The sequence below is a fragment of the Cuculus canorus genome, chromosome 6 (genome assembly GCF_017976375.1).
Source record: "Cuculus canorus isolate bCucCan1 chromosome 6, bCucCan1.pri, whole genome shotgun sequence".
NCBI lineage: Eukaryota > Metazoa > Chordata > Aves > Cuculiformes > Cuculidae > Cuculus > Cuculus canorus.
Window position 1 is genome coordinate 17,597,148 of NC_071406.1, and position 27,018 is coordinate 17,624,165.

The 27,018-nt window shown below is 56.7% G+C and overlaps 1 protein-coding gene across 5 annotated transcripts in view; it reads right to left on the minus strand.

Moving 5' to 3' along the window:
* Nucleotides 1–27,018, minus strand: part of NHEJ1 (non-homologous end joining factor 1) — a 44,978-nt gene that overhangs the window by 674 nt on the left and 17,286 nt on the right. For all 5 annotated transcript variants that reach the window (XM_054070152.1, XM_054070155.1, XM_054070153.1 and 2 more), the window contains exons 6-7: nt 425–542; nt 88–191 (exon numbers count right to left, since the gene is read on the minus strand). In XM_054070152.1, the coding sequence (XP_053926127.1) occupies nt 88–191; nt 425–542 (222 nt within the window). The remainder of the gene's footprint in view (nt 1–87; nt 192–424; nt 543–27,018) is intronic.

Consider the following 27,018-nt stretch of genomic DNA (forward strand, 5'->3'; position numbering starts at 1 on the left):
GACAGGGTTCAGATATGAGGAAGGAAAGGGGCTGCAGGCCCCACCCTGCCATTGATATAGAGAAATTGTTTCTAGAGATGTACTTACTGTGGTTCCCTCGCTGGAAGATGCTGTTTCATCCTCCTTGGACAAAGACAGTGGATTGGGGTGCTCTGCTGTTTCTGCAGTGGGTGCCAGGCCCTCGGTGTCCTCTGGTGCCAGCAGAAAGAGATGCAATTTGGGATTAAGATAACGGAGCACAGGGGACTGCCCAATCCCACATCACAAATGGCACCTGGATGTGGGAGATCAGCCCACAGGGGGGAAATGCAAGGGGAAGACTACTGATGGGGTGAACTGCACCCAGGGCCGCACTCCCCTCTCCCTGAGATGGGGACCCAGGTGTTTCAGGCTCTCCTCATGCCACAGCCATAGAGCTCCTCACCTGAGTGCTGCCGTTTCCGAGTCTTCTTGGCCTCCTGCTGCGTCACCGCCACGTAGAGCTGCTGCAGAGTGGAGGCAAATGCCTGCCCCTCTCCCACACTGCAGATCTGGGGCAGGCTCTGTGGGAGAGAGCAGAGGCAGTGTCACCCTGCTAGGAAATCACCTGCTAGAGGAGCCTGTTCCTGCCAGGACACTCATCCACAGCAGGGCAGAGAAGGGGCTGTGCATCCCTCTGCCCATCGGGCTTCATCTGCTCTTCACCCCAGGGCCCGCGCCATGCCCTGCGGAGCCATCCAGCTCTGGCACTGGGGAGGAGGCAGCTGCTCCTCAGCTTTGCACACACATATATGTGTGTGCAAATACCCACACACCTGCTCTGGCCGGCACACTGCCCTCCCATTCATAGGCAGACTGTGGAGGTTTGCAAGTCATTCATGAAACGCTGGAGATAAGATCGCATGGGAAGGGCTGTGGCTTCCCTGATGGGAGCACTGCAGGGATCGCGGCTGGCCGATAAGGACAGCAAGCCTTGGGCAGAGGCAAGACCTCTGCACGAGGTGGGGACCGGGAGCCCCTGCCTGCCACAAGCTCCCCCACGAATGTCTGTATGGGCACAAGGCATCCCCTGTGGCCCCATGGCAAATAAGGGCGAGATAAGGGACACTCAGATTTGCTCCCAGGCTGCCAGAGCAGCTCCTGGCTTCCTGCACACATTTTTGTCTCCATCCAGGCCTGACGCAGGGCAACCTTCCTTCTCCTTCCTGCACTCCCCCCGCCAAGGCAGGATGCCACCCTCACCCTCTGGGCCATGCTGATGTGTATGGGGGACCTTGGCTCTTGTGATGAGGAGGCTGGCAGGCTGGAAAAACGCCACGCTCTGCTGGGAACTTAATGCAGCAGACAGCCAGAAAACAAACACATTCGGGGATGGGGAAACACATTTGTGCCCTGTAGGAGGTGGCTATGTGGGGGCATGTGCGGCACGACATGGGTGTGCGTGTGCAGGTGAGTGAGTACGCGTGCGTGCACGGGGGGTGGTGTGCACAGCCGTGTGTAGATGTGTGGCTCTGAGTGCTTGTGTGTGTGTGTGTGTGTGTGTGTGTGTGTGTGTGTGTCAAAGGTCCGTGCAGTAATCTCTGCCCTGCTCCACACCCAGAGAGCAGGAGAACAAAGTGTAACAGATAAGGCTGGATCCTCTCCGGGCCAGGGGAGCAGGGAGGGGATGGGGACACTCAGACCCACTCAAGGCCAGAGTTCAAAGCCTGGCCAGAGTTTCCCAGTGGCAGAAAGGGCAGGCTTAGCACCCCATCACCACTCCCCACTGAGCGGGAAGAGAGGGTAGGGCTGATGCCAAGATGGGTTGGCTGGTACCCAGAAAGGTGCCTTCCCTGCAGGTCTCATCCCTCCTGCTGGAGCTGCAGGCACAAGAGGCTCCTTAGGTGCAGGAAGTGCATGGCACTAGAGTCTGCTTTTTGGCCAGCTTCTGTATAGGCCCTCCTGTGTCCCTGCCCACTGTCTCAGGAGGAAGTGATGCTCTGGCCTCAGTGCTCTGCCAGCATCGTTGGGATTGCTTGCCACTGGGCAAACACATCTTTCAATGCCTCCTTGCTCAGCCTCTGAGACATGAGCTGCGCTGGCCCATTGCAATGTCCCAAAGACGAGGAAGGAGGCTGAGCACCTCAGACACCGCTGGGATGCTCCTGCTCTGGATGTCTTAGTCCCAAGGGGCCAGGGTCACACCTGAGGTTGCAAAAGCAGCATCTGAGGCCAGGAAGGCAACTGCACTTCAAAGGCAGGAGAGGGGCTGGCAACGGGTGGCTGACACAGTCCAGATCAAAGGCACAAGCTGGAGTCATAATTCAGAGAAAAGCAAACAGCAGCTCCCAGGAAAGCCGGGAATGGTAGTGGAGTGAGCAAAGTGTACTAGATAGCACTGCGCGGGTCAATGCCCTGGGAGGGCGAGAGTCCCCTGCAGAGCCACCTGGCCCTGGGAGTCACTGCTCTGCTGCCCACTCCCTCTCTCTGCTACCAAGGGGTTCCCGGGGAATGCCAAGATGATGAAGCAGGCTGCGCATGCAGGCATAGGGTGCTGCCCACCCCTCTCCACTCCAATCCCACTGGGATGTAAGTTGCGGTGCAGGACAACACCAGGGACATTCTCAGAGCCCCAAGGCCACCCAGGCTGACCTTCTTCTCAGCATCCAAGTAAGGATCAAGGCAGGGCAACTGCTCTCTCAGTGCTCAGCCCCAGCTGCCTGGAGCCAGCACAGCATCCTCATGGTGTCCCTGGGAAGGGGCAATGCTGTGGAGTCCCCACTGTGGTTGTTACCACTTGCTGTTCCCAAGACCAGCACACACACATCCACTGGGGTAGCATCCTGTAGAGTTGCTGAGAGAAGGGTGCCCAGTGCCACCAGTGCACCAGGGAGGGATGGGCATCTGGGGTGGCACAGAGGTCTGTAGTTGCAGGGCACCCACTGCCCATACTTCCAAGAAGGGTCTAACTCTTGCAAGCCCAGGGTGGAATTTGGGAGTCACTGGCCACCTCCTTGGCACTGCCCTTCCCGGCAGCTTGAGTCCATGGGCTCAGAGCCATCAGGCCGCTGGAGCTGGCCCATGTCGGGATGGGAGGGCTGTGCTTCACAGCCCCAGAGGGAAATGGGTTCATAACCAGAGTTGGAACATTTTCCTGCAGAGCCGTGACTCAGCAGAGAGCAGAACATGCTGTGCCAGCCACCGGCCACCTGATGGCCCTGGAGGCTGAGAGGGACAAGGGGGTGTCCCCAGAAAGTGCTAGGGGGTAGAACACCAGTGATCTTCCCTTCCCTCCTTGCCCACCCACCCCAGCACATCCCTAAGATGAACCTTGCAGCAGCCAAGTTGTTGTCCCCACTGACACGTCAGCCCTGGCCTCCAGTGACTTGTTTTTTTTCCGATTATCCATCTCTGGGACAAACATGACGCTTGAGGTCTAAGGAGCAGCACGAGCAGAGAGCTGGCATCTGGAGGAGTGCCAGCCGGTTTGCCCCACACGGCTCGCTGGGCAGCAGGGAGTGATGCCCAGGGAGCTGGCACAGCTTGCCCCGCATGTTATGACTACCTGGCCACAAGGCCAACCAGGATGCTCTGGTATCTGAAGTGACTCAAGGCTGCAGCCGTGGCACGGGAGGCTCTGCAGAACACACTGAACTGTGATTAGCTCAGCCGGGAGGGCTGCCTGGCAAAGGGGGCAGGTGCCTGACCTTGCGCTGGGAGCAGGCTGCGCTTATCGGCAGCCGCACAGCAGCGGGGGCAGCTGGACTGCAGCCTCGCTCATTGTCCCCCATCCCAGAGGGCTTTGCTATCAGGCTGAACCCCAGTGTTGGGGGGGCAGCAGGGCCAGTGGTGGGCAGGGTACAGCATCCACCTCCTAGACATCCTGCCTTCGCTCATCCCTGCCCAGACTCCTTTCTCAAGAGGCCATAAAAGACAATTATTTGGAAGTCCTCTTGACAGTGTGAGAAGGAGGCCCTCGTCACCCAGCTTGTCACTGTGCCACCAATGCAGAAGCATTACCTTCTGCTGGCCCAGTTCCCGGGGTAGGGGGGATGCAGACAGGCTGGACTGTGCTGGGCCCCCGCGCGAGTGCCAAGCACCAGAATCTAAATCGGTCATGCTCAAAGCTGGGGACTGACCCTTTCATTATCACACCAGACGTTCAAAGCGGTTACCAACATTCTTCACTACAAACCCCACATTCCTATTTTTTAATATATTTTTAACTGGAAAACAGAGCGAATAGGGCCTGTTTGGAAATTATAGCCTGGCTGCTGTGGCTTGTATGTCAGATCTGCCCACATTCCCGTGGCCAGCCTCAGCACATGCTCTGCAGGGGCACACTTAATAATTCCTGCCAGGGCCAGGAGCCAAGGGGTGTGGGCTGGGGCATGGTTTCCCTGGGCTCTCCCTGGCAGCAGGCTCTGCAGAAGCAGCGTGGTGGAAAGGCAGCCTGGGAACGGCACACTGGCTCTCCAATGACGGGTCACTGCCGTGCTGGCATGGGCAAAGCTGGGCGATGCTGTGGCAGCCCACGATGGGCATGAGAAGGGCTCCATGGCCGGGGAGCTTCTGTGCCTCATGGCCAGCCCTCAGGGCTCCCCCCGTCACAATGTACTTGTGGGAATGGGGCTGGCATGGCTCACTGGATGCATGTTGAGCATCTCTGCCCATAGCCCTTCCAGCACTAGTCATAATGGGGAGGGATCCACCCTGGAATCCAGGTAGATGAGCGCCTATCTGTTCCAGCTGGCCACCCAGCCCCTGCCAACAGTGCCAGACCAAGAGATCCCACCAGGATCTGCCTGTGGAAGGACAGGAGTGGAATGGGGGTTAATTGCTCCCTTCCAGCTGAGATCAAAGGCAAGGAAAGCAGCAGCTCATCCACACCCAGGCCATAGCAGGACACAGCTTGACCTCCCACCAGAGCTGCCCCAGAGCAACCTGAGCAGCTCCCAGGCACCTCAAGCTGCCCTACATTGAACACTGATGCACTTTCCCAGCCCCTCCAGTCCTTGAACCTGCTTGCTTACGATCACTCCAGCCTGCAGCAGTCCCTGGGGCACTATGCACCCCAGTTATGGATGGCCGAGAGACTTACCCTGAGCTCACACTGTCCCAATCACCCACTAACACATACGCCCGTGGTGACAGGCGGCAGCAGCAGCAGCAGCTAGGAGAGCTGGTGGTGCTGCCAGCCCGCCGGTGGAACAAGCAGGAGCAGGATGGCCAGAGCTTCCCAGGCAGGGAGCCAGGCTGAGCACACCTGGCAGGAAGCAGCGGTGCCGGCAGAGGAAGGCAGCCGGAGAGCTGCGAGAGGTGAAGGGGTCACCCCAGGGAAGAGCAGGCGGTGAGGCTGAGACAGCAGAGCATCCCAGCCCAGCACGGCCCAGCACTCCTCCCAATGCTGCTCAGGCCCTGCTGCGGCCAATGTTTTCCTTTCCCCCTGACTTTCGGGGCCTTTCCAGCGAGCAAATGTCAGGCGCATAAAGAGCAGCACTGTGAGCGGAAGATGGAGCGAGAATGCCTGCCCGCGTCCCTCCGTAAGTGCTGTCTCACACTTCATCAAGGCAGCCTTTGCAAGCGAGGCACTCGCTTAACAACCAGCAGTCTATGCTGGTTGGTGACCGCAGCAGCCCCGCCGCTCAATACCCTTTTCTTTTCTCGTTGTGCTGTTTTCATGGCTTGGGTTACAGCTTTTCTTGCAGACACTAAGCGGAGGGGTGCGGTGGAAGTGGGGGCCCAGCATTGTGCTGCCTCTGTGCCAGGGGGATGCAGGTCTCCCCTGATGCAGGGATGATGAGGGAGGTCCTGCCCTGCCCATATGCTGTTGCTTCAAGCTCCCAGGAATAAATCCCAGGAAAGGAAGGTCAGTGGCAATACAGAGATAGGGCAAGAAGTTGCAGCATCTTCTCCCCAGCCACACAATGACCAGTCCACCAAGAGCAGCCTGGGGCTTGGCAGAGGGCTGGTGCGGGGCGAGGGGCTCCAGACCCCAATGTTAACGGCCCCTACCCCATCACACTTGGAGAGACGCCATCCTGTCACACTGCCCAGCAAACCCACAAGCATCTGAGCCCTCCTGCTGTTCAAGTGCCAGCAAACTCCCTGAAAAAGAGTGGTGTCCATCAGAGCAGCCCTCACTATAAGCACCAGCCTTGCCTTACCACCTGAACAACCCTGCAAGAAGCACAGCATTGCTGCCCAGGGGCTGGGGGGCAGCTGCTGATTGTTACCCCAGCCTCACCATGGGCACTTGTCCTCCCATCTAGCAGCCCATGAGGCAACAGCAGAAGAGCCTCCAGGGCAGCTGGCATTAGGTGCCAGTTTGGCAAGGAAGCTGGGCAAGGAGGATGCCCTGAAGAGCAGCAGAAACCAGTATGCCAAGACTTGTGAGAACTTGCTGCTGGCTTCCAGGAAGGCAGAGCCACAGGCTGATGGCACCTATGGGCACCACCTCTGCCAATCTGGCCCACCACTGACACAGGGTGCCTTCAACTCCAGGGGTCAGTGCAGGCAGGGAAGGGCCTGAGCAAGCTCAACAGCAAAGACATGGAGATTGGTGGTCAGGGTCCATCCTATCCCAGGGTGACCGCTCAGGGACCCCTCTTCTCTGTGTGGAAGCTGGGTGGCTCACAGTGCCTTGTTACTGTAGAGTGGCTTGGTGAATATGGATGTATCACCCAGGCTTATTATTGCAGGGTTCCTCAGCAAAGTGTGCCAGCTCATGTGGGTTTATTATTGTCTGCCCAGGAAAGCTGGACACATCGTGTTCGTTTGTTATTAAAAGGTTGCTCAGGAAGGCTGGCCAGCTCATCTCAGCTTATTATTGTCCAGAGCTTGCGGGGGGCTGGCCAGGAAACTTCCTGCAAAGTGGGGTGATGGAAAGCGAGCCACACCTGGTGAATCACAATGATGCTGTGTGGTGATAAGGAACAGCAATGGGTTGGATCCAGCACCCCAGCTCCACCCGGCAAGGACAGGCCACTCATTCATGGGCACAAATCCTCTGGGACCTGTGGGGCAGCTGGGCTGGTGGAGGCAGGAGGAACGTGGGTCAGGGCTGGGGACTGGCAGAGCCGCCTGCAGACCCCTAGAAAAGCGAAATCTGGAGGTGACAGGGGAGACCCATGGGGATGCTGCAACCAACATGTCCCTAAACCTGACATACAAGGGATTAGATGAGCTAACAGGGCCCAGAGCAGAAGCTGGGGCTGAGTCAGGCAGGATTGGGGTTCTGGTGTGAATCTGGGTGCATTCAAGACTGGGCTGAGCAGGAGGCAGCAGTTCCTCCCAAGCACAGGTGCAGCAGGTGACGCAGCCAAAACTGAAGCATGGTTGTGTGGGGCAAGGGGGCATAAGGGCTCACCCCCAGGCTGGCTCAGGCAGCTCTGCAGGCACACAGCCCTGGCAGGGCTGGGCCTGACATGCCCTAGTGGCCCTGGCACTGCTGCTGGCACAGCTACTGAGTCACCATCACTTCCCCTTGCTCGTGTTTTCCAGCCTCTGTAGCCCGCCAGTGTCCCTGTAAGGCAGTGCCCAGCTGTGCCAGGTGCCCCGGTGTCCCTCAGGTAATGCTGGGTGCCCAGGTGTCCCCCGGGCAGTGCCCAGCTGTGCCAGGTGCCCAGGTGTCTCGTGTGGCAGTGCCCAGCTGCTCAACACAGATGTTGGTCCCTGGCCAGGCAACAGGATTGAGTGTCAGGCGAGCTCTGTGCACAGCAGCAGCGGCAGGAGGCCAGGCTGCCCTGCGAGCATACAGCACCTTCATTCATGGCAAAAAATAGCCCCCCCCAGGGTGTGGTCCAGCCTGGAAAAGCCCCCTCCAGCCCCGGCCAGCCCATATTTATTCAGCACGGGGTGGGGGGAGACGTGCTGCCCTCCCCCTGCCCACCATCTCCCTGCCAGAGAGACTGCTCTTGGATGCGGTTCCCTGTGTCACCCCCCCAGCCAAAACACACAAACTAGGGGGATTGGGGGCGGGGGGGCGGGGGGTGTGGCAAACCCGTAAAAAGCACTGGGTTTGTCTCCGGGAGGAACAGCCCTTGGTGATGTCATGAGAGTTTTTGAGCGGCCACATGAAAGAGACTCACTGTCCAGGAAATCCACAGGTCCATGCTCTGCCAGACAAGCCAGTGATTCTTCAGTGGGCTGGGAAGGAAACCTCGGGGAGCCCGAGCTGAGCCTGCCCTTTCCCCGGGGACACAATCTGACCCCAGTCCCCCAGGGTCCCCAACCCAGCTCCACAGTTTCCCTATTATCCCTTTCTCAGCATCTGTAGTTCAGGGTAGCCCAATCCCTGCCCCCAGATTGGTGGTACCCCTGGTACCAATCCCTGCTCTGTGGTCCTCAGGGCATCAAGCCTCACCTCATAGACTCCCAGCACAGACTGAGAGCCTCCCTCATACACTCCACATAGAATCCCTGCTCTGCAGCCTCCCAAGTCCAGACCCCTGCCCCACGGAACCCAGACCCTCTCTCCATTGGCCTGGAGGACAGCATCCCCATTTCCATCAGGCTGGGAGTGGCAAGTGATTCAGGGCCAGGCAGTGCTGCCACCAGACAATTGGGATGCACCAGAGCAGAGGATTCTTTTTCATGAGGGATTACACTGGAGACAGCTGGGAACATACAGACACAGCCCCAGTAACCCTCTTTCCAAGAGTCGGCCAGGATCTCTCTGCTCCAGCGGGCACTGCAGACGCAGGCTCTGAAACTGAATCCACTGCCCAGGATCCCCCCTCCATATTTCCCATGGGCACAGGGGACAGAGGTTGCAGTGATGAGGAGGTTCTGCCTTCATCCTCCACCACACACAGGAGACATCCCTGGGCTCTCAACCAAGCTCAGATACCCAGCTCTGCACCCAGCTCTGCATCCAAATCTGCCCTGCACATCCCAGCTCCACCACGGATCCTGCATCGCATGGGAATTGGTGATGGAGCTGCTTTCCCTACCCCATCATCGGCTGCAACCGAGAAGGAACTGAGTGGCAAGTGAAACTCAGGGTGGTTTTGACTTCATGCCTGCTGCGCCTCCCATGCATCATTTTAGATGCTGCAAGCATCCAACCCATCCACCCACATCTTGCCCTCAGACACCCTCCTGCTCCACCTGTTCCATCTCCCCCTGCACAGGCACAAGGTGACAAGACCTCTGTGTACCCTCAAAGGTGCCTGGGGGCCAGTGCATACCCCACACTGGTGCTGCGGCACAGGGGGATGCCAGCTGGGAAATCCTCCATGGAACAACGGGCACGAGTGTCTTCAATGCATGGTACTGGGGTGGAGGGCTCTCTGGGGTCAGCTGAGCAGTGACAAAAGATCCTGTGACTGAGACACCACTGTCCTCAGCAGACAAAGAGACCTTTTGCTCTTTGCAGCCCTTTGCAAAGGCCTGTCTCTGAGCAGACCATAGCCTGGGCTGTCTAGGATATGGGGTATCTCCATCCTGCTGGTACCCAGATTTGCCCATGACAGCATTGGGCTCATGGAGGGGACAGGGCTGGCGGAGAGGAAACAGGAGCCTCCAGGGCAGCTCAAGGCTTACAGGGTCATTCACTCTTCGCAGTGGGACTGGGGTGGGATGTTTGCTTTCACTGTCTCTGTCCCACAAAAGAGAGGGGACTCAGTCTCTGGGACTGTCAATCAGGTACCTTTTACCAGAGCTAAAAATTCACTCTCAAAAGGAAAACAAAATAAAAACACAAAACAAAACAGAGAGGTGAAAAATTCCTTGACATTTCTCTCCTGCGAGTCCCCAGGGCCGGCAGAGAGGCGAGAGCCCTCAGAGTTTGTCAAGCAAACACTTTCACACCCTCGGCCGCGCTCGGCACGCTGCCGCTGGAATGCCAAATATATATTTAAGCCCTGCTCATCAAAGGAGTCTGTTCGGAATCGGTCTCAGGCAACGTGCGTGTGGGTTTGGCCTGGAGAGAGAACCAGAGACGCTGAGAACATTTCTTCGGGATGGGAGACAGCTCAGACACACACACACACACACACACACACACACGCACGTGAGATAAATTACAACCTTCAAGGTCGTGTGGCTGTAAGGTCGCAGGCTGGGCACGAGATACCTGCCCACTGCAGCACTCACCCTTATCAGCTCCTGTCGCACCACGGGGTGGGGATGTTTAGGCTGGAGGGAGGCCAGCAGCCATTCTGCATTCCAGCGCACTATAAACTTTGTCAAAGCTAAATGAGCTCAGCCAACAAAGCTGGGGTCCAGGCTGACAAGCAGGAAGTGACACTCTGGGAGAGGACAAGCTTCCTGGCCGGGGCCTTGCACCCTATGAGGAGGTGATGAGTATCCTTGGCCCACGCACAGCACTGCACAATAGGGAGGTGAAGATAACAGTGCTCCTGCAAGTGCAGAGTTGGTGCTTGCCAGGGTGTTAAAGCATCCCCTGCTGCTGCATGGATTCTGCTCTGCCTCCCGCTGGCAATAGCTGCACCAGGCAGCCAGCTCCAGCCCTCCTGTAGGGCAGCACTGCTCCTCTGCTGCCAAACCACCCCTGACCCCTTGCTTGGAGGAGCTGAGGGCAGAGGGATTCTGGCTGCATCTGCTCCACACCTTGCTGCCGCACAGCTCCTCCTCCCAGCCGTGGCTTTGTTGGAATGAGCTGTCTAGGCACAGCAAGGAGCATTTTGGTTGAGAGGCTTCAGGCAGCAAAGGGGAGAGCCTTTCTGCATGGACCACCCCTATTCCTCAGCTCCCTCACCTGGGAGCATCCCCTTGCTTTTCTGTGGACGGCCCAGGGACCTATGCCCATCTCAAGAACATCCTTAGAGTTGGGGGAGTCTCTGCGTTCCTCCTTTTCTGTATGAGGTTTGCTCCCAGCCACGGTAGTGACATGGCATTTGCAAAGCCCTGGTGTTGCCTGCAGACTTGAGATGCTCCTGCCCTACCTCTGGAGGCAGTTCTGGGAGCTGCCACACACAGGACAGTGGAGGGCTGGGCAAGAGCTCCATCTCCAGAGAAGATGGGCTGGGCTTTTGTCTCTCTGCCATTGCTCCAGCCAGGAGCAAAGAGATCCTACCCTAAATCTTGTGTCTAATCCCAGCTGACAGAGCCGCAGGTCGAGGGTTAGCCATGGCCTGGAGCTGGCCAGGGCAGGAGAGATCATTGCCACGAGCAAGCAGAGCACACCGGCGCTGTGAAATCAGGCATTACGCGCCTGTCGCCGCGGCAGGACCAGCTTGTCAGGCTGCCGGGGAGCCGCTCCGGTTACGGCAGGGGTAATCTCAGCACTGTCGGGGTCTGACCCTGCACAGTCATGTCCCCCAGCCCGGGTTCATCTCCAGGTGAGGGGAGGGATTGCTGAGCTACGAGTTGGGTTTCAGGCACCTGCTGCTAATAAAACACTGTCAGGACACCTTCGCGCTCTCAGCCCTTGGAGAGAGGGATGGGGTCCCTGCGGGTCTGCCTGCAGGGGGCACAGAGGGCTGGGGTGAGCTGAGAGCCACCGCCCCGACCCTGCTCCGCGCTGCACCCCTCTGCCTGGGGAAGCACATCTTCCCTTGATGCTGCAGCCCCATCCATCTCTGCCCTGCCAGGTTCAGCCTCCGCAGTCCAAGTCACTGCTCATTTTCACGGGCAGGGACCCCAGCCTGTGCCAGAAGCTCGATGCTCCGAGCCCCGCCACTCCCCCGTGGGCGATGAGGAGCAGAGACCTCCCCTGGCTCCAGCGATATCTGCTTTTTCCAGTCCCCTGCCCACTCATCATGCCACTCTTTCTATTCAGGCTTGCCTTGCTCCGAAGGGTTCACCCACCCCTTGCCATCTCCAGACAGCAAAACCATGCCCTTTGGCTAAATATAGTTGTGTTTTTTTAAAAAAAAAGCCTCACCGTTTTCATCCCTATTTTTCCAGGCATTTTCTTCCATGTAGCACTATCTGTCGTCAGCAGCACTGGAAAACAAGGTACGTAGTGCACCTGCTTGCAGCTACCCTGTGCTCATGTCAAACCTCATCTGTTTGCAGTCACTCTCTCCTGGACCACCATTACCTTCCAGTCTAAAAATTGGTTTATATTCAACCTTAACCATAATAACATGCTCAAATATATCATCTCCTATATGGTGCCAGGCTAGAAAATACTCCTTCATGACTTAAACCCCTGCCATCTCCACAGCTCTGCTCTTTGCCAGCCTTAAAGACATCAGAGAGCTTGGCAAGATGGTTTGTGCTCACCTCTGCCCCTGCTCCCTCTTGCTGGACCCCAGTATTCAGTCAGGCTGCTGCCTGGCTGGGAAGCCCAGTTTCCAGAGCTGCTGGGTTACTGTACAGAAGGACCTTCTGCACAGGTCTTTCTGCCTCCACAGCCAGGTCCTTCTCCAGCCTCAGGGGAATGGAGGACCTCTACTTCCATTAGCTGCTGTCACTTCAAGAGCCCATCACCTGCAGACACAACACTGACACCTGAGGAGCTGTTTCTTTGTAACTCAACAACTCCAGCTCCCTCATCAGCCCCAAAACAGGGCGAGCAGGGTGCCCCAAATCCCCTGCCTCCAGGAGCTGAGGCTGGGAGAGAGCTTCTCTGAACACCTGGAAACTCAAAAAGCAGCTCTAAAAGCTGACACCAGAGCCAAGACAAGGACTGGGCTGCTCCTTGCCCTGCCTGGGCTGGCTCCTGGAGCTTGTACCCACGGCCCACTGCCTCTTCCGAAGCTGCAGATGTGCAGCCTCCACTCGTGCAGGAGAGCAGGAATCAATTACAGGGCTGGAAAAGGCAGGGCTGCTCCAGGGCTGGCAAGTGGCACCAGCTCCAGCAGCCGCAGAGCACGTGGCACGGCACCGGAGGCAGCCTGCCGGCCGGCCCCATGCCAGGGCTGAGCACAGATGTGGCACTGGCTCATGGGAAAGATGCAGGGGAACCACTTGAAAGCCATGGTATGAAAGCACTGGTAAACCAGGGCCACTCCTCTGCTCCTCTGGCTCCGTGAGCTATTTGTAGTGCTCGAGTTGCCCACCCTGGGGGAGTTCAACCTCTGGGGTGACAGCTTCTACCAAGAGAGCTCTCTTCTCTGCCATGCAGCTAGCTGGACACCCAACAAGGTCTGTGAAAGGTCCAGGACCCACCTGATAGCTAAGATGCTCTAGGGTGGGCTTCCCAAGCTGGGTCTAGGATCCAGCCAGCTGCGTGCTCACGGCCTGGCCACCATCAGCCTGCACTGAAGGGGCTAACCTGTATGCAGCAGCCTCTGACAAGCAGCATGTACAGCAGGAACATAGGGACAAGCCCCACCATACTGGTCTGGAGACAAGGAAAGATTCAGCCAAATCATAGTCACTCCTTGGAACCCCACTGTCAGCAAACCCAGGTGGCTGCAGCCAGGCTGGGGGGAGATGTCCCTGCTCTCTCTCTAGCTGCAAAGGGAGAGCTGGGTGTAAAGGCTGTGGGGATGCTCCCTTCAAGCTCGTAGGCTGGATTTCTTCTTGCATGGGAGGGCATCAGGCCTCAGCCTCTTGTCCCAGCACTCAACACCTCCTGGGCATTTGCAGGGGCCTTTTGCGTGACTGCAGGCAGAGGAGAGCTGAGCTTGCATTGGTGAAACATGATTCTCCCAACTCATAGCTTGCAGGGGCTGCTGGAAGGCTTCGGGGAAGGTGGGCAGTGAGGAAGAGCAGCCTGCCATACCCTAAGCATCTCCTGAAGTGATGCATCTCCCCACATCCTCACCTCCTGCTAAGCAGCACATACAGGCATGGCTCTGCTCCCAACTCTGGCTCTGCTGGACGTGGCATGGCATGAGCAAACTGCAGGAAGGGATGCCAGCATTCCCTGTAATGTAGCTCTGACCAGACAGCAGTGACCAGACAGCAGGGAACAAGACAGACCTCTCTGAGGGTCTCTGCAGCAGAGACACTCATCACCTGCAGCCCCGAGGGACAGGACAACCACTGCAGCAGTGGTGGCAGCTGAAGGATGAGCCATGAAAATGATAGAGCACCAGGGCATACCATGACAGCCAGGACGTGGATCTGGCTGGCATGTCGGGGAGCAAATGTAGCTGTAGCCCCCTGCCTCCTCACCCCTCTGAACAGAAGTGTAAGGGCTATTGGCATCCCCCAACGGCTACGGGGTGAGGATGTTGCCTGCACAGCCCAGAGCTGTGGTGAATCCAACGTGGACCATGTCAACTGGGAGCAGGTGGCTGCTGCTGCTGGAGCTCTCCCCGCCAGTGGCCAAGGAGGAGTTAAATTTATTCCACCAATATGTGGTCAGCAGAAGGTGATTTGGGGGCTCCTTCAGCCAGTCTGCCCCATGCACAGCACACGTTCCACCACCCTTCCTGGTGGTGGTGCAGTCAACCCTACTCCGACACCAGTGACGGGAACAGAGTCCTTCTGGACCGTCTTCTTGGCACCCGTGTGCCCTGATGACTGGCCCCAAGCAGACCCAAGTCCTTCCTCCCCCAACCACAGAAGGGAAAGTTTCCAAATTAAAAACCTAAAACTGGCAACAAGGTGCCCATGGCAGGAATCTTTTAAACTGGCCATTAAAGTTTATAAGTTAGACGGGCACTGGGAGCAAGTGGCGGAGCTGCAGGAAAACAGCCGCCCCTCCTCAGGCAGCCTAACCACGGCTGTCCCCAAAGCCGCAGGGCTGACGTCACGCATGACTTCACCTCCATCACCCACTGCCTGGCCGGCCCCAGCCCCGTGTTTACCCCTGCTCATCCCCACCACTGTTCCTCACAGCCCGCTTTTCCCTTTGAGGTTGGTCAGCAGCCCCAGGGCCTGGCGAGGAAGAGGAAAAGAGCAGAGAGAAGAAAACCAAACCTCAGCGCCCACAAGGCGGGCTCCAAAATACGGTGTCTTGGCGGCCACTCTGCGGAGCTGGTGGGCTCCATCCCAGCCCTCCTGCCTCTCCCCAGCCACGTTCCTGCATTCCTGGCCCCAAGCTGCTGTCTCTGGGGTAGGAGACTTGGAAAACTCCATTGGCAAGGGCTGTGCTTACTGTTATTCTTCTGTTTTCCCACAGATAACATACTCCGTGCCCTCAGCAAGATGGACTATGGGAGGGTATTGGACCCAACCCAGTGTCCCATCCTGCCCTGGGACACTGGGATGCACCACCGGTACCTGAGAGGACCTAGACTCCATCTCAAGGGATGAAGCTCTGTGGTAAAGCTATAGGGTAGGTGAGATGCAGAGCTGTCCCCAAGTCCAGCTGGGCACATGTGGCCAGCCCAGGGGTGAAGCATAGCACAGAGTTTCAGCTAGAAGAGCTTTGGGAGTAGCAGAAACAGAAGCCTTGTGTGCCTGGACACAGACTAGGGCAGCATCATTGCCCTCTCCCTTCCCAGTGCAGGGGCGCTTTAGGTCTAGACCCCTCAAACAGGAGCCACCAGCCTCAGTGAGGTGTTCGGGTGTGTCTATTTGCTTTTCATGTTGGGCTAGGAGGGCAGACAGTGGGGATGAAATCCATGGGCAGCGATACTTGAAGAGCCCTGGTAGAAATGCTGTGGCTGTTTTCAGAGTGGCTGCACGTGGGGTCCCATGCTGATCCCCAGAGCCCTGTGCAAAGCCAGCGCCTCATGCTGGTACAGGTCTGAACGATGTGCTAAGCTTGGAGACACACATTGCCAGAATATGGGTAAGAGCCACAAAAGCCACATGGGTTCAGGAGGGGCAAGGATGGGGGCGATGTGGCCACAGAGCTGCCTCCAGCAAGCCCAGGGCACCAGCCAGAACAGGCTAGGAAAGCCACCTCCCCATCGGCTGCTGTTCAGAGCCACATGGGTCACATTTTGCCTGCTGTCACCTCCCAGAGAGGTCTGTGGGTTGCATTTATAGCCTCAGCCACAGACCCCGGTCCTTGTCCTCTGGACCGCACAGTGCTGCCCCTGCATCCGGAACATCTCCAGGCATGGGGAGCTGTGCCGATCCCTTCTGCACCCCAATGAGTCAGTACACACATGTGAGCTTCTCGTATGCCTCCCTGCGAGTGTCAATCGATGGGGAAGTGCACGCACACACGCGCGCGCACAGGCACACACACACACAAACAGGGCAGCTTCTGCAAACAACTGCTTGTTAAGTTAAAATTAAACTCTGCACAAATATTGACCTTTGGAGGGGACACAAATTCTGCCGATATATTTACCAGCTTTATAAATGGGCCTGACCACAGTGCCCTATATGCTGAGCTGGAGGAGACGAGGGCTGCAGAGGTGCCCAAATGAGGTGCATTCCCACATTCCCCAAATGGGGGTCTCTCCAGACACCACCACTGTGCCTCGCAGCTGCCCCTCCTCCCTCAAAACCCCCACTCCAGTATGAAGGAGGATGGATTGTGGGCATGAGGATGAGATGGAGCCACTTTTTCCCCCAGCTCATGGTTTCTCAGTGGGACAGCCATGCACTCACCAACAGCCCCAGAGTGCCCAGGGAAAGCTCGTGTCCCACAGGGGCTTGGGAAATTGGTCCAGCAGAGCAGTCCCAAAGCTGCCCTTCATCTTCCACCCTCTGCACTGACCAAAGTCTCGTGGTCTGGCAGGGGTACCTGCTGCCCAGCCTTAGCTGCCCAGCGCTTGGGCAGAATTCTCTGCCCCAGAGTCTGTCCCTCCTCTGCAGAGTACTCAACACATCCTAAGGGGCTCCCATCTCTCAAAGGGCACCCAGAGCTCAGAGCCTGATCTTCCATTTGGGAAGGCTTCCATCTGGAGCTGCATAAACACCAGCAGCCAAGCAGGCAAAAGCACCTGGCAGCAGAAATGATGTAAAGAGAAGGCACAGTACTTCTCTGTGGTAGGAAGTCACCCCTTGCAACCCCACTAGAGCTCTCAGGAGGGCCCAGCGTTTTCCTCTGAGCATACTGGGGATGCAGTGGGACTGGAAAAATACTTAGGGCAAGGTGTTTCCCCAAGGATGGCTAGACCAGCTCAACTGTTGTAGGAAAAGAGGCAAGCTCTTCTCATAGCCTATATGTAGGGTCAAGCACAAGAGGCAAGCTGGAATAAAGAGTGGCTTTTGCAGGCAGAGAGTACAAATGGGGTGGCACAAGAGGCAAGACCATTTCTCAGTGATATGAAACACTTCTGGGCAGTTGGAGAAACTGCTGACTGAAACAAGTTGCTGCTGAATAATGGGGCAATGACGAAGCCATGAAATCAGTGCTTACAAATTGCAGCGCAAAGGACATGGGGAACAACCCTAGCTATGTGGCGCACGGTGACAGGGAGACATCCCTGTGTTAATGCAAGGGGAACACACCAGCCCAGGGCTCGGCAAGAGAGAATAGGACCCTGCACATCCCAAGATGATCAAGATGAGGCCAGGGTGCCCAGGGCTGTCCTTACCTCTCACTTCCTGACCAAAGAGGATGACAGAGCAGCAGGCACAGGGTCCGACTGACCACGAACCAGTGGGCAGTTGTGCTCAGTGTGCAAGAAGGATGACGGAGGATGGATTTAGGAGATAGCTTCGAGGGGTTGAGTGTGCAAACCCAAGGCTATGCATAGCCATGAGAGGGGTCCAAAAGGGATGTGCACACAGCAGACACAACTCCTGCACCATCTAGGTGTTGGGAGGAAGGCTTGTGCCCACACCAGCTGCCCAGTCCCCAGCCCCAGGGATGCAGCAAGAACATGACACATACAGCAGGGGATGCCCAAGTTCCAGCTCTCGGAAATACTGAATAGAGTCTTATTCAGGCTGATGTAAAACACTGTTAAAACACACAAAAATCCTTTGAGTAATGGGCGAGCGGGAAAGAGGCATCTATAATTAACAGTAACTGTTCGAGACGGTCGCTGCCCAGAGACGTGTACTGTGCAAAACCACTTGAAAAGGCCCCGTCTGAAAGGCGAAGCCTGGGGTTTTTCAAGAAGCCCGTCATGTAACGATCCTGGCCCTTCCAAAATAATTCTGCCATATTAAAAAAACCCAAAACCTCAGCTTAATCGCCCTGCAGCACTGGGACTGGAGAGCTCTGAGAAGAGGGGAAGGGAAGCACAACCGGCTTCCAATTAGAGCCTCGTTAGAAAGGAAAGCTGGGGAGCTATTAGAGAGCGGGCCAGGAGTAAGCTGAGCCGAGCTCAGCCAGCTGCCTGGAGACCGGCTGCAGGAGGGTTGTCCCCACCAGCCCTGCCCCTTTTTGCCCCTCAGTGGGTGCTCTGAAACCCCAAGGGTGTCTGAGTCCCAGCTGCAGGCGCTTGGCCTGAGCACATAAAGTGGTCACTACAGTAACACACCTAAAAGCCCCCAGGGAAGTCCAGGGGTTAGTTTGCAGATACTCATGGTGCAGGAAGACCCAGGGATGGGGAAGGGGGAGTTGGGCCTAGAAGGATGCTGCAGTTGGAGAGAGGAAGTGAAACTGGGGTTTATGGGCATTGTTGCCTCCTCCATCGTTCCCTCCTGGCATCATTTCCAGAGACTGCCCCAATCTGCACATCCCCAAGGTACCTGAATGGGGCTCCCATCTGCACAGCATCGACTCTGCCAAGCCCTGGGTTGCAATTCTGGGGGTGAGAGGACAGTCCTGCTGTGTGCATATCCATCTTTCTGCCCCACACACACAACTTGTCACCTTCCCTGGCACCCCAGGTCCCTCTCCTCTCCAACACAGACCAGTGTCTCCCTGTCCTTGCTGTGCCTGTTGCCCAAGGATGTCTCACGTGGTGGCTACAGCCAGCCATCGAAGCATCAGACACCAGCCAGGTTGGCATGAATGTCAGGGCATCATCACTCACAGCACAGGTTTGACTGCGGCATCCACCCCAGGCCATTTGCTTCATCAGCTCTGGCCAGGGCAGCGGGCACTCACTCGCCTGCCTGCAGCCCAGCTCCGAAGCCAGCTGGGCGGGAGGCACACTGCCTGGAGTAGCCTCCCCTTCCCATCCCACAGCCTGGGACCCATCCAACACAAAGTTAATTTCTAACCATGGGTAACCACCAGTGCCCGAGCTGGGATGATTTATCCCCTATCTGCCTGCATCGGATTTATGAGCCACACATCCCCTAGGCTGCGATAAAGGCTATGTCTGTGCTCCTCCATCCTCCTTCTTCCCGTAGCCCCTCTGTGTGGACTCACCACCCCCCCACCCCATTTACAAGCCTTCCCCCAGTGCGGAAACCTGACAGCCCGCAAAAGAACAGTAAACAGCACAGAAAATAGCACACGCTGGAGGCCAAGGAGAGACACGCCATCCGGGGAAGCCACAAATGGTTCCTGCTTTCAGGACCTGTTCGAAAAAACAGAGTGGGATGTACTCTGGGCTCCCACCAGGCTTCAAAAGCGGAGAGGGGAGCCGCTATTAATAGCTGAGCCAGGGTGCAGTTTGCATGCAAGGCTGGACTGGATGATGCTGCAGCCGTGCCAAGGATGGCTAAGCAGTGAGGAGTGGTCCCCATGGCATCAGCTGGAGGCAGCACTGGGTGGGAGAGGGCATCTCCCCTGCAAAAGGGAATTCATATGCAGTGTGGAAAACTCCTTGGTGCACTGCACATGGCACTGGGCAGGGGTGCCAAGAGAAGGAGGGCTCATCCCTGCACTCACTTGCCCCAGTCCACCCTCCCCTGCAGATGGTGCTTGGCAGCCTGGCACTTGGGCACTTGGGCACGCTGTCATGGGGATACCCCAGATTTACACTTCACGCTGCTCCAACGTCTGACCACGGTAGTGATGAAAGCATGTGTTTCCTGGCTCCATTTTAAACAAGGTCTGAGGCTTCTCCCTCTGGGCTGGCAACAGGAACAGCCACTGAGAAGCGCTGGGCATTACTGCAGTGCCAGCATCCTCTATGGCATGCCAAAATATGTGGAGAGCTGAATCCACCTGGATCTACCCTCTGCCTCCTCCGCCAGCCGCAGGCTGCCTTGCTGGAGCTTGCATGCTCTGCATGCACCGTGGCAGCTGAGATGCTCCAGAGCCTTGTGCAGCAGTGTCATTGCTCTGTCAGCCAGAATGGTGTCACCCTTTGCACCACCACCGAGGGCTTCCAGTCTCTGCAGCCAGACATAGGCACAGCCCAACAGATGGGCAAATGGGCCAGATCCTGGCAACCCAGCTGTACGGATCAGACCGCTGACAGTGACAGCCAGCTGGGGAGGGAGCAAGGGACAGCAGTGACAGCCCTGGGATTTGCAGGATAAGGCTAAAAGGCGCAGGATGGATGAGGCTGTGGGTAGCATCCCAGCACTCAGGGCAGGCACCGCCAGCCCCACACCAGCCCCCTGCCCTCTGCAGCGCTGATAGCGGCAGCCCCGGCAAGGGAGAGAAGAGAGCCTTGTTCTGGGGCCAAGACTAAGGCGATTCAGTGCTTTGCTCCCCTGAGGTTTCTCAGGTGAAACCTGGCTCTGTAATGGCTGTGTCTGTAAAACGTATGGAAATGCCCATAAAAACTGTATCAAATGCTATATGGATATATATGGATATATGGAGAGAACTATGAAATTAGGAGCATGCGGGGAATTGGGGCAGGACGGCTCCCTCCGAGCCATAAAAGCACACAAGTGAAAGGCTGGGGAGGCAGCAGTGCCGGGAGCTGCGCAGACAGGCCGGCACAGCCAGGAGCCAGGGGAAGGGCACCCTGGCTCCACACTGCACAGCTCCATGGAAACCTGCACCCACAGAAAGCCAGAGGGACCTTTCCATGGAGCTGCATGGGACAGAGCCCTTGTCAGGGCTTCTTCAGCAATCCAAACCCTCACTGCAGACCAGGGGGGTCTGGGGAGGGGGGCAACAGTACCCCTGAACTGGAGACAGCTTGAAGATGAGTGGCCAAAGTGATGAGTGAGAGGCTGGAGAAAGGAAATGCACAAAGGCCTCTGCTTTGCACATCAGCCCATTGTGGTATCAATGCCTCAGAGGCACTGGGAGCCTAAAATGAGAGATGAGAGGACAGGGGAGAGGAGCAGGGGCAGTGGGAAAATAACCACCGGACCCAGCTGGAAAAAAAAAAAAAAAAAGCCAGCACTATCTGAGCCCTGGAGATGCAGCAAGCTGTATGTCCCTTTAGGGATGCCCATCCCTAAGGGCAAGTGCCAGGGCAAGAAGACGGCACCAACTAGAGCAAGTGACTTCCATTTTTGCTCCAAGGGCATGCACCAAATGCAATGCATATGTGCAAGCCCAAACACACAGTGGTCTTGTGATGGGCCCACAGCACAAGGAGCTCTTTTGGGGGTACTTGTTTTCTGGGCTTCATGCCCTCTGCATGGGTAGTTGGTGTCAGGACATGGGCAAAGGGACATACTGAACAGTAAGCAGAGCCTTGCTGCCATCACCATCCCACTGCTTATAGCTGCCATGAACCAGCTGGGCCCCTATGATCCTATAAAGCAGACTTGCCTTTCCTTTAGTCTCTACACTTCAAGAGCTGAGATTTTAGCAAAATTATCAACAGCTTTTGCAGCAAAATCATATATGAATATGCAAACAGAGGGCCCTTGCCAAGAACTAAGCAAAAATGATGAGAGAGGAGGTAAGCTGTAACAGTTTGCTGTCACCACTGACACCGTTTGCTCCCCGCATCGCACTGGACAGCATTCAGTTGGCTCCAGTTCTTCTTGCCTTGCCCCAACAAGGGCCAGGAAGCTCACGCTCAGTCCTCTGCTGTTTTGCCTTTCCTCTCCTTGTAATCTTCTCAAAAGCAGAAAATAAGCCCAGAACCCCCAAATTTGGGGTCTAACCCCACTCATCTGCCCTGATCCATTTGCCCTGAGAGTGGTGAGCATGGAGGGAGCTGTGCAGCAGGAAAACCCAGGGCAGGATCCAGCCCCAGGCACATACTTATTCCTAATCCGCATGGGGCTGATGCTGTGGCAATGAAGGGAAACCTCCTTGGCTGCTCCATCTAGCAACCCTGCTCCATGAAAGTTTCGACGTGGCCCCCCACTGTGCCTCTAACCAGCACAACGCTGGTACCAGCCCTGCTGCCCAGAAGCAATCCTGTCACAGAGGCTGCAGCCAGGACAATACAGGAACACAATGCCAGGGCTGCAGAGGTGGTGCCTGGGCTGCCAAGATGCAGTGCTAGGGTTGCAAAGATGCTGTGCTGGGATTGCAGTGATGCAGTGCTGCAGTCCTCAGTAGAAGAAGGACAAGGATCTGTTATAATAGGTCCAGAGGAGGCCACAAAGATGGTCTGAGGGTTGGAGCACCTCCTGTACAAGGACAGGCTGAGAGAGTTCGGGTTGTTTATCGTGGAGAAGAGAAGGTTCTGGGGACACATTATAGCAGCCTTCTATTACTTACAAGGGGCTACAGCAAAGCTAGGAAGGACCTCTTGATCAGGGAGTACAGTGACAGGATGGAGGATAACAGTTTTAAGTTAAAAGAGGGGAGATTTAGATTAGTTATTAGAAGGAAATGTTTTCCTGTGAGGGTTGTGAGGCACTGGCCCAGGTTGCCCAGAGAAGTGGTGGATGCCCCATCCCTGCAGGTGTTCAAGGCCAGGTTGGATAAGGCTTTGGGCAACCTGATCCAATCGGAGATGTCCCTGCTTAGGGCAGGGGTCTTGGAACTGGATGATTTTTAAGGTTCCTTCCAACTCAAACCACTCTATGATTCCACGTAGTGCAGGGGCTGCAGGGGTACAAAGCCAGAAATGCAATGCCAGGGCTGGAGTGACACAGTGCCCGGGATGCAGAGAGGCAGTGCCATGGCTGCAGGGACACAGTGCCAGAAGCAGCCACCACCAGCAGCAGGCCATCAGGCAGCCACTGACCAGAGACACAGCACCATCTGCCACATCCCTGTCACCTGTTAGTGCATGGTGTGTCCCCAAACCCACCAGCACAGAGGCAGACACCGTATCCAGCCACGGGGGTGCGAGTGACCAGGCCCGGCTGCAGGCAGGGAGCGTCTGCCTGCTCTGCTCACCCCTGTCCCCTTCCACCTGCGGGCGGACAACCAGGAGACATCACAGCTCCACACAGGATGGGTGCCGTGCAAGGTCTGGTGCTTCTGGAGTGCAGAGGCAGCCCACAGCATTGAGGAGGGGAGTGACAATGATGAGCTTTCCCATGGAGCTGTGGGAACAGCTTGGAGACCTCCAGCCACCTCCCTGCAGCTCTGACACCCAGGGCACCCATTTCCCAACGGTGTGGTGGTGATGAGGATGCAGATGCCTCCAAGCCTGTCCCCTGTGAGCTCCGAGCTCCTAGTTCTGGGGGCTGAGGGGAGTTTGGCTTGTCCTACAGAACAGTCTGGGAAGCAGGGCAGTTAGGTGGCCATGCAGGGGAACGCTGACAGTAAACCAGTCAGAGAAGGACAGAGAAGGGGCAAGGCCTGGAGGGGATAGAGCATTACAGTGGATGGACCATCTTGTTACTCTGCTCTGCATCACCAGAGTCAGATCCTGCCAACGCCTTCCAGAGGCTCAGGACAGCTTTTGAGGGACAGGGTTAGGGGGTATTCCACTAAAGGACAGGGCTGGAGACTGCACCAGCCTGCAGGAGACAGCAGGGACACTGGAGGGCCCCTGTTCTCAGGCACTACCCTGTTCCTGAGCTCCGAGCTCAACTGGACGGCCACAAAAGGGGGCAGAACCCAGGGAGAGCCAGTCCCCAAATTCCCATGGCTAAAGCATCCCATGGCTCAGCCTGTGCCAGCACTCAGGGCCATCACTTGTAGCACCACAGGCTCAGCCTCAGCCAGTGGCAGGTTGGCATCTCCAGCTCTGCACAGTGCCACCTTCTTGGGCAACACACTGCCAAGCAGGTGAAAAACAGCAGGGGCTGCACAGACAAGGGATGCAGGATGAATATGGATGAGGCTGAGTGAGCTCATGAATAGTAATACACGTTGAGGCTTTCAGGAGCATCAATGCAGTGGAAAGTTCTAATATTACTCTTGGCCATGCAAATGCAGCAATATCCTCATATCAACACTGCCAGGACTATGCCAGGCATGCCCCAGCTTGCAAGGTTGAGGCTGCATGCCCATCCCCAGCCTATGCCCTCAGGCTCTGTGATCCAGCTCTCCAACACTCCAGGGGAGTGGGACAGGAGCCCTGCTCTCCTTGCAACCCTGAGGTCCCAAATCAGGCAGCAAGAGCCAGGCGGGCAGGAGCTGACCACTCTGCAACTGTGGCACCTGCTCTGTGCCAGGCACAAGCAGCTGAGAGACCCTGTGAGTGAGCTGAGAGATGCTGCCAGGGGAGCAGGGGGGTCTGTGGGGCTGGCACACCCCACGGCTGGAGGAAACTGCACCAACTGGCTCCAGGCCCTCTGGGCAAGGGGCAGCCCAAGCTGGCAATATCTCCACATTCCAGTAATGCTTTATAAAGCACTCCTGATGAAGCTTACAGAGCTGGAGGGAGGATTTCCCAAGGAGCTTGGGGCGCATAAGCATCCTTCCACCCACGCCACTGGCAGGGTTCAGGGGAGGTCAGGGCAAGCAGGGTCCCAGGGAGACATGGGGATGGCAGGTGGGATGTGACTGCACTTGGGACACATATCCTCCCTGTCCTTGGGCAGAATGGGACCTGGGAAGCCGCTGCCCTGTGGTTTCCTAAGGACCACAGGCCAGAGAGGTCCCAGGGTAGGACCTGATGAGCAGCCACGCTGAGGGCTGCTCACGCTGGGGGATCTAGGGATGCTCCCCCAGACCCATCTTTCCTCCCTCTGCCCCAATATCCACCCATATCTCCCTGCATCAGCCACAGCTCCTGGGACCACAGGACACATACAGTCCAAGCACTGCTGCCAGCAACAACACAGCTGAGAAGAATTTCAGTGGTGTAAGCCTTTTGGCTTGGCAGAGCATCCCCGCCATATCCTCCCAGCTCCAGGCTGGAGGGTGCCATGGGCCACCTGCGTCCCTTTGGTGAGTCTGGCAGCCCCAGGGCCAGCATAGCCATCCGTGGGCACAGCAGCAGAATCCCACATTCGGCCGGTGCAGCGTGAGGTCACACCCAGGCTCATGAACCCTGGCAGGCACAGGGGGAACCTTCTGGTTGCACAATTACTATATTATGTAGCACTAATAAAAAAAAAAAAGGGGGGGGGCAGGGAAAGGGCTTGAAGTTTTCTTAGTGCCACATAGTAAAGTATTTATAGAAAGCCAGGCGTGAATGGGCTGCTCACAGGCCACACTCCTCCTCGGCGTCAGGATCTCCAGGAATTATTCTATGCAGTCACATTGTTGTATTCACCCAGAGATTGAGTTTAATTACAGACACGCAGGCGAACAGGCTGTCAGTGTTCCAGTCTTGCCGGGGAAAGGGCAACTGAGCTCCCTTTAATGAATGTATTTTTAAAAGACCCAAGGTTGAAACAGAGAGGAGGAGGAGGTGGGGGCTGGCAGAGGGCGGTGGGAATGGGGAGAAGGGGCCATGGGGGGATTCAGGGTACCAGAAGAGCCATGGAGAGTGTCTCTGGGTGGGGGAACAGGGCTGGGATGCTGGGGAGAGGATGAGGACAGCAGGCATGGGGTGTCAGGGGCACACAGAGCAAAAAGTGTGTGGCCCAGATGTGGCCAGAGCTGCTCACAGGATACAGGGCCTCGAGCATCCACAGTGCGTGGGATGGCAGATCCCTTTGGAGACCTGGAGGAGCTTCCCAAAGAAAATGGGGGGAGTGGGGAGGGCTCCCAACTTATTACAGAGCAGGGCATAAACAGAACAAATAAATATAGAGTTGCTTTATTACAAGCCTGGCCAGCTCTGGTGGCTGGCTGATTACAGGGCATGCTGCTCCTGCGCTACGCAAGCCCAGACCTCAATAAAGGCCAGATTGGATCTGCCTTTTGCTCATTGACAACTTCGGCATGCTCCAGCTGTGCCCTTCAGCTCCAGTGTGACACTGGCTGCCGCTGCGACCCAGCACGGGGCACAGGGGAAAATAAAAGCTTAAACAAATAGTGAGTAAGTGATGAACCAGGGCAAGCGGGATCAGCAGCCTCGTAGACAAGAACTAAAAATACAGTTTATTTTCCTAAGGAGCCAATGACTTCCAAAACTGGAGGTTTAAAGGAAAACAAAAAAAAAGAATAAAATGCCATAAGAATTATAGATCCATGGCGGGGGTGGGGGAAAGACCCAAGAACAAGGAAAGAAAAACACAGTGGTGAGTAAGACACACACATGACGTACATAAATACGCTGAGACAGAAATGCATAAGCTTCCTGCACACAGAGGCACACGCAGCCTAACACAGAGGCACACGTGCGGGGCCGGCTCCCGGCAGGGATGGAGCCAGCCTGTGCTCACTCCTCGCCCCAGCTCGGGGCCAAGGGCATTAACCTTCATGCACACACACACATGCATCTTTCCAGAGCTCAGGCTGAAAGGGCACTTTGTCTCTCGGTCCCCGGCACTGTCTACACCTGGGCTCCCAAGCCACCACCGGTGAGGTGGTGGCCACTGTCCCCAAAGGCTCTCGTGACCACCTTGGTGCTGAACCCCTGGCACCTGGCACAAGCCACGGACCCCACAGTTGGGGCACAGACCCAGACAGGCCAGGAGACTCCTGGCCAGCAGCCGAGGCAGCCCCATGCCCGGGCAGCCAGCCAGCGCGCCAGTCCCCAGCATGCCCACAGGAGATGAGGGAGGGATGGAGACCAGCACGTCCATGCGGCTGCGGATCAGGAGGCTTTAAAGGAGTTGATTTAGTATTGTCCCACCTGCCTTGAAATGGACACTTGAGCAAGGGATGGAGGTTTCCTCAGGTCATCGTAGTGCTGAACAGAGCCCTTATATCATGGGGCAGGAGAGGGGCTGATTTGGCATGAGCTGGCTCCCCTGGCCACAGCTGGGTGGGATCGCTGTGGTCTCACATGTCGCCCATGCATAGCTCTGCCAAGGAGATGCTCCCCCTCAAACACCCTCTCCACAGTGATGGCTGAACATAACCCTGACCAGCAGTCCCACCGAAGTCCCTAGGGTGCCTTGGCACCACAGCACCCTCCCCAGAGCACAAGTTTGGGAGAAGGGGCAAACTTGGAAGGGAAGGCAGGCAGCCCTGGTGCTGTGCAACCTTCTTTGGTGGTTTGCAAGGGTCCCTTCCCTGAACGCATCACTGTGTGCCCCAAGGGACCCCATCTTGGAATTGCCTACCTGCGGCTGAGCCTGGACACAGGGCTCGCAGGGAAGTTGCACAGGGCA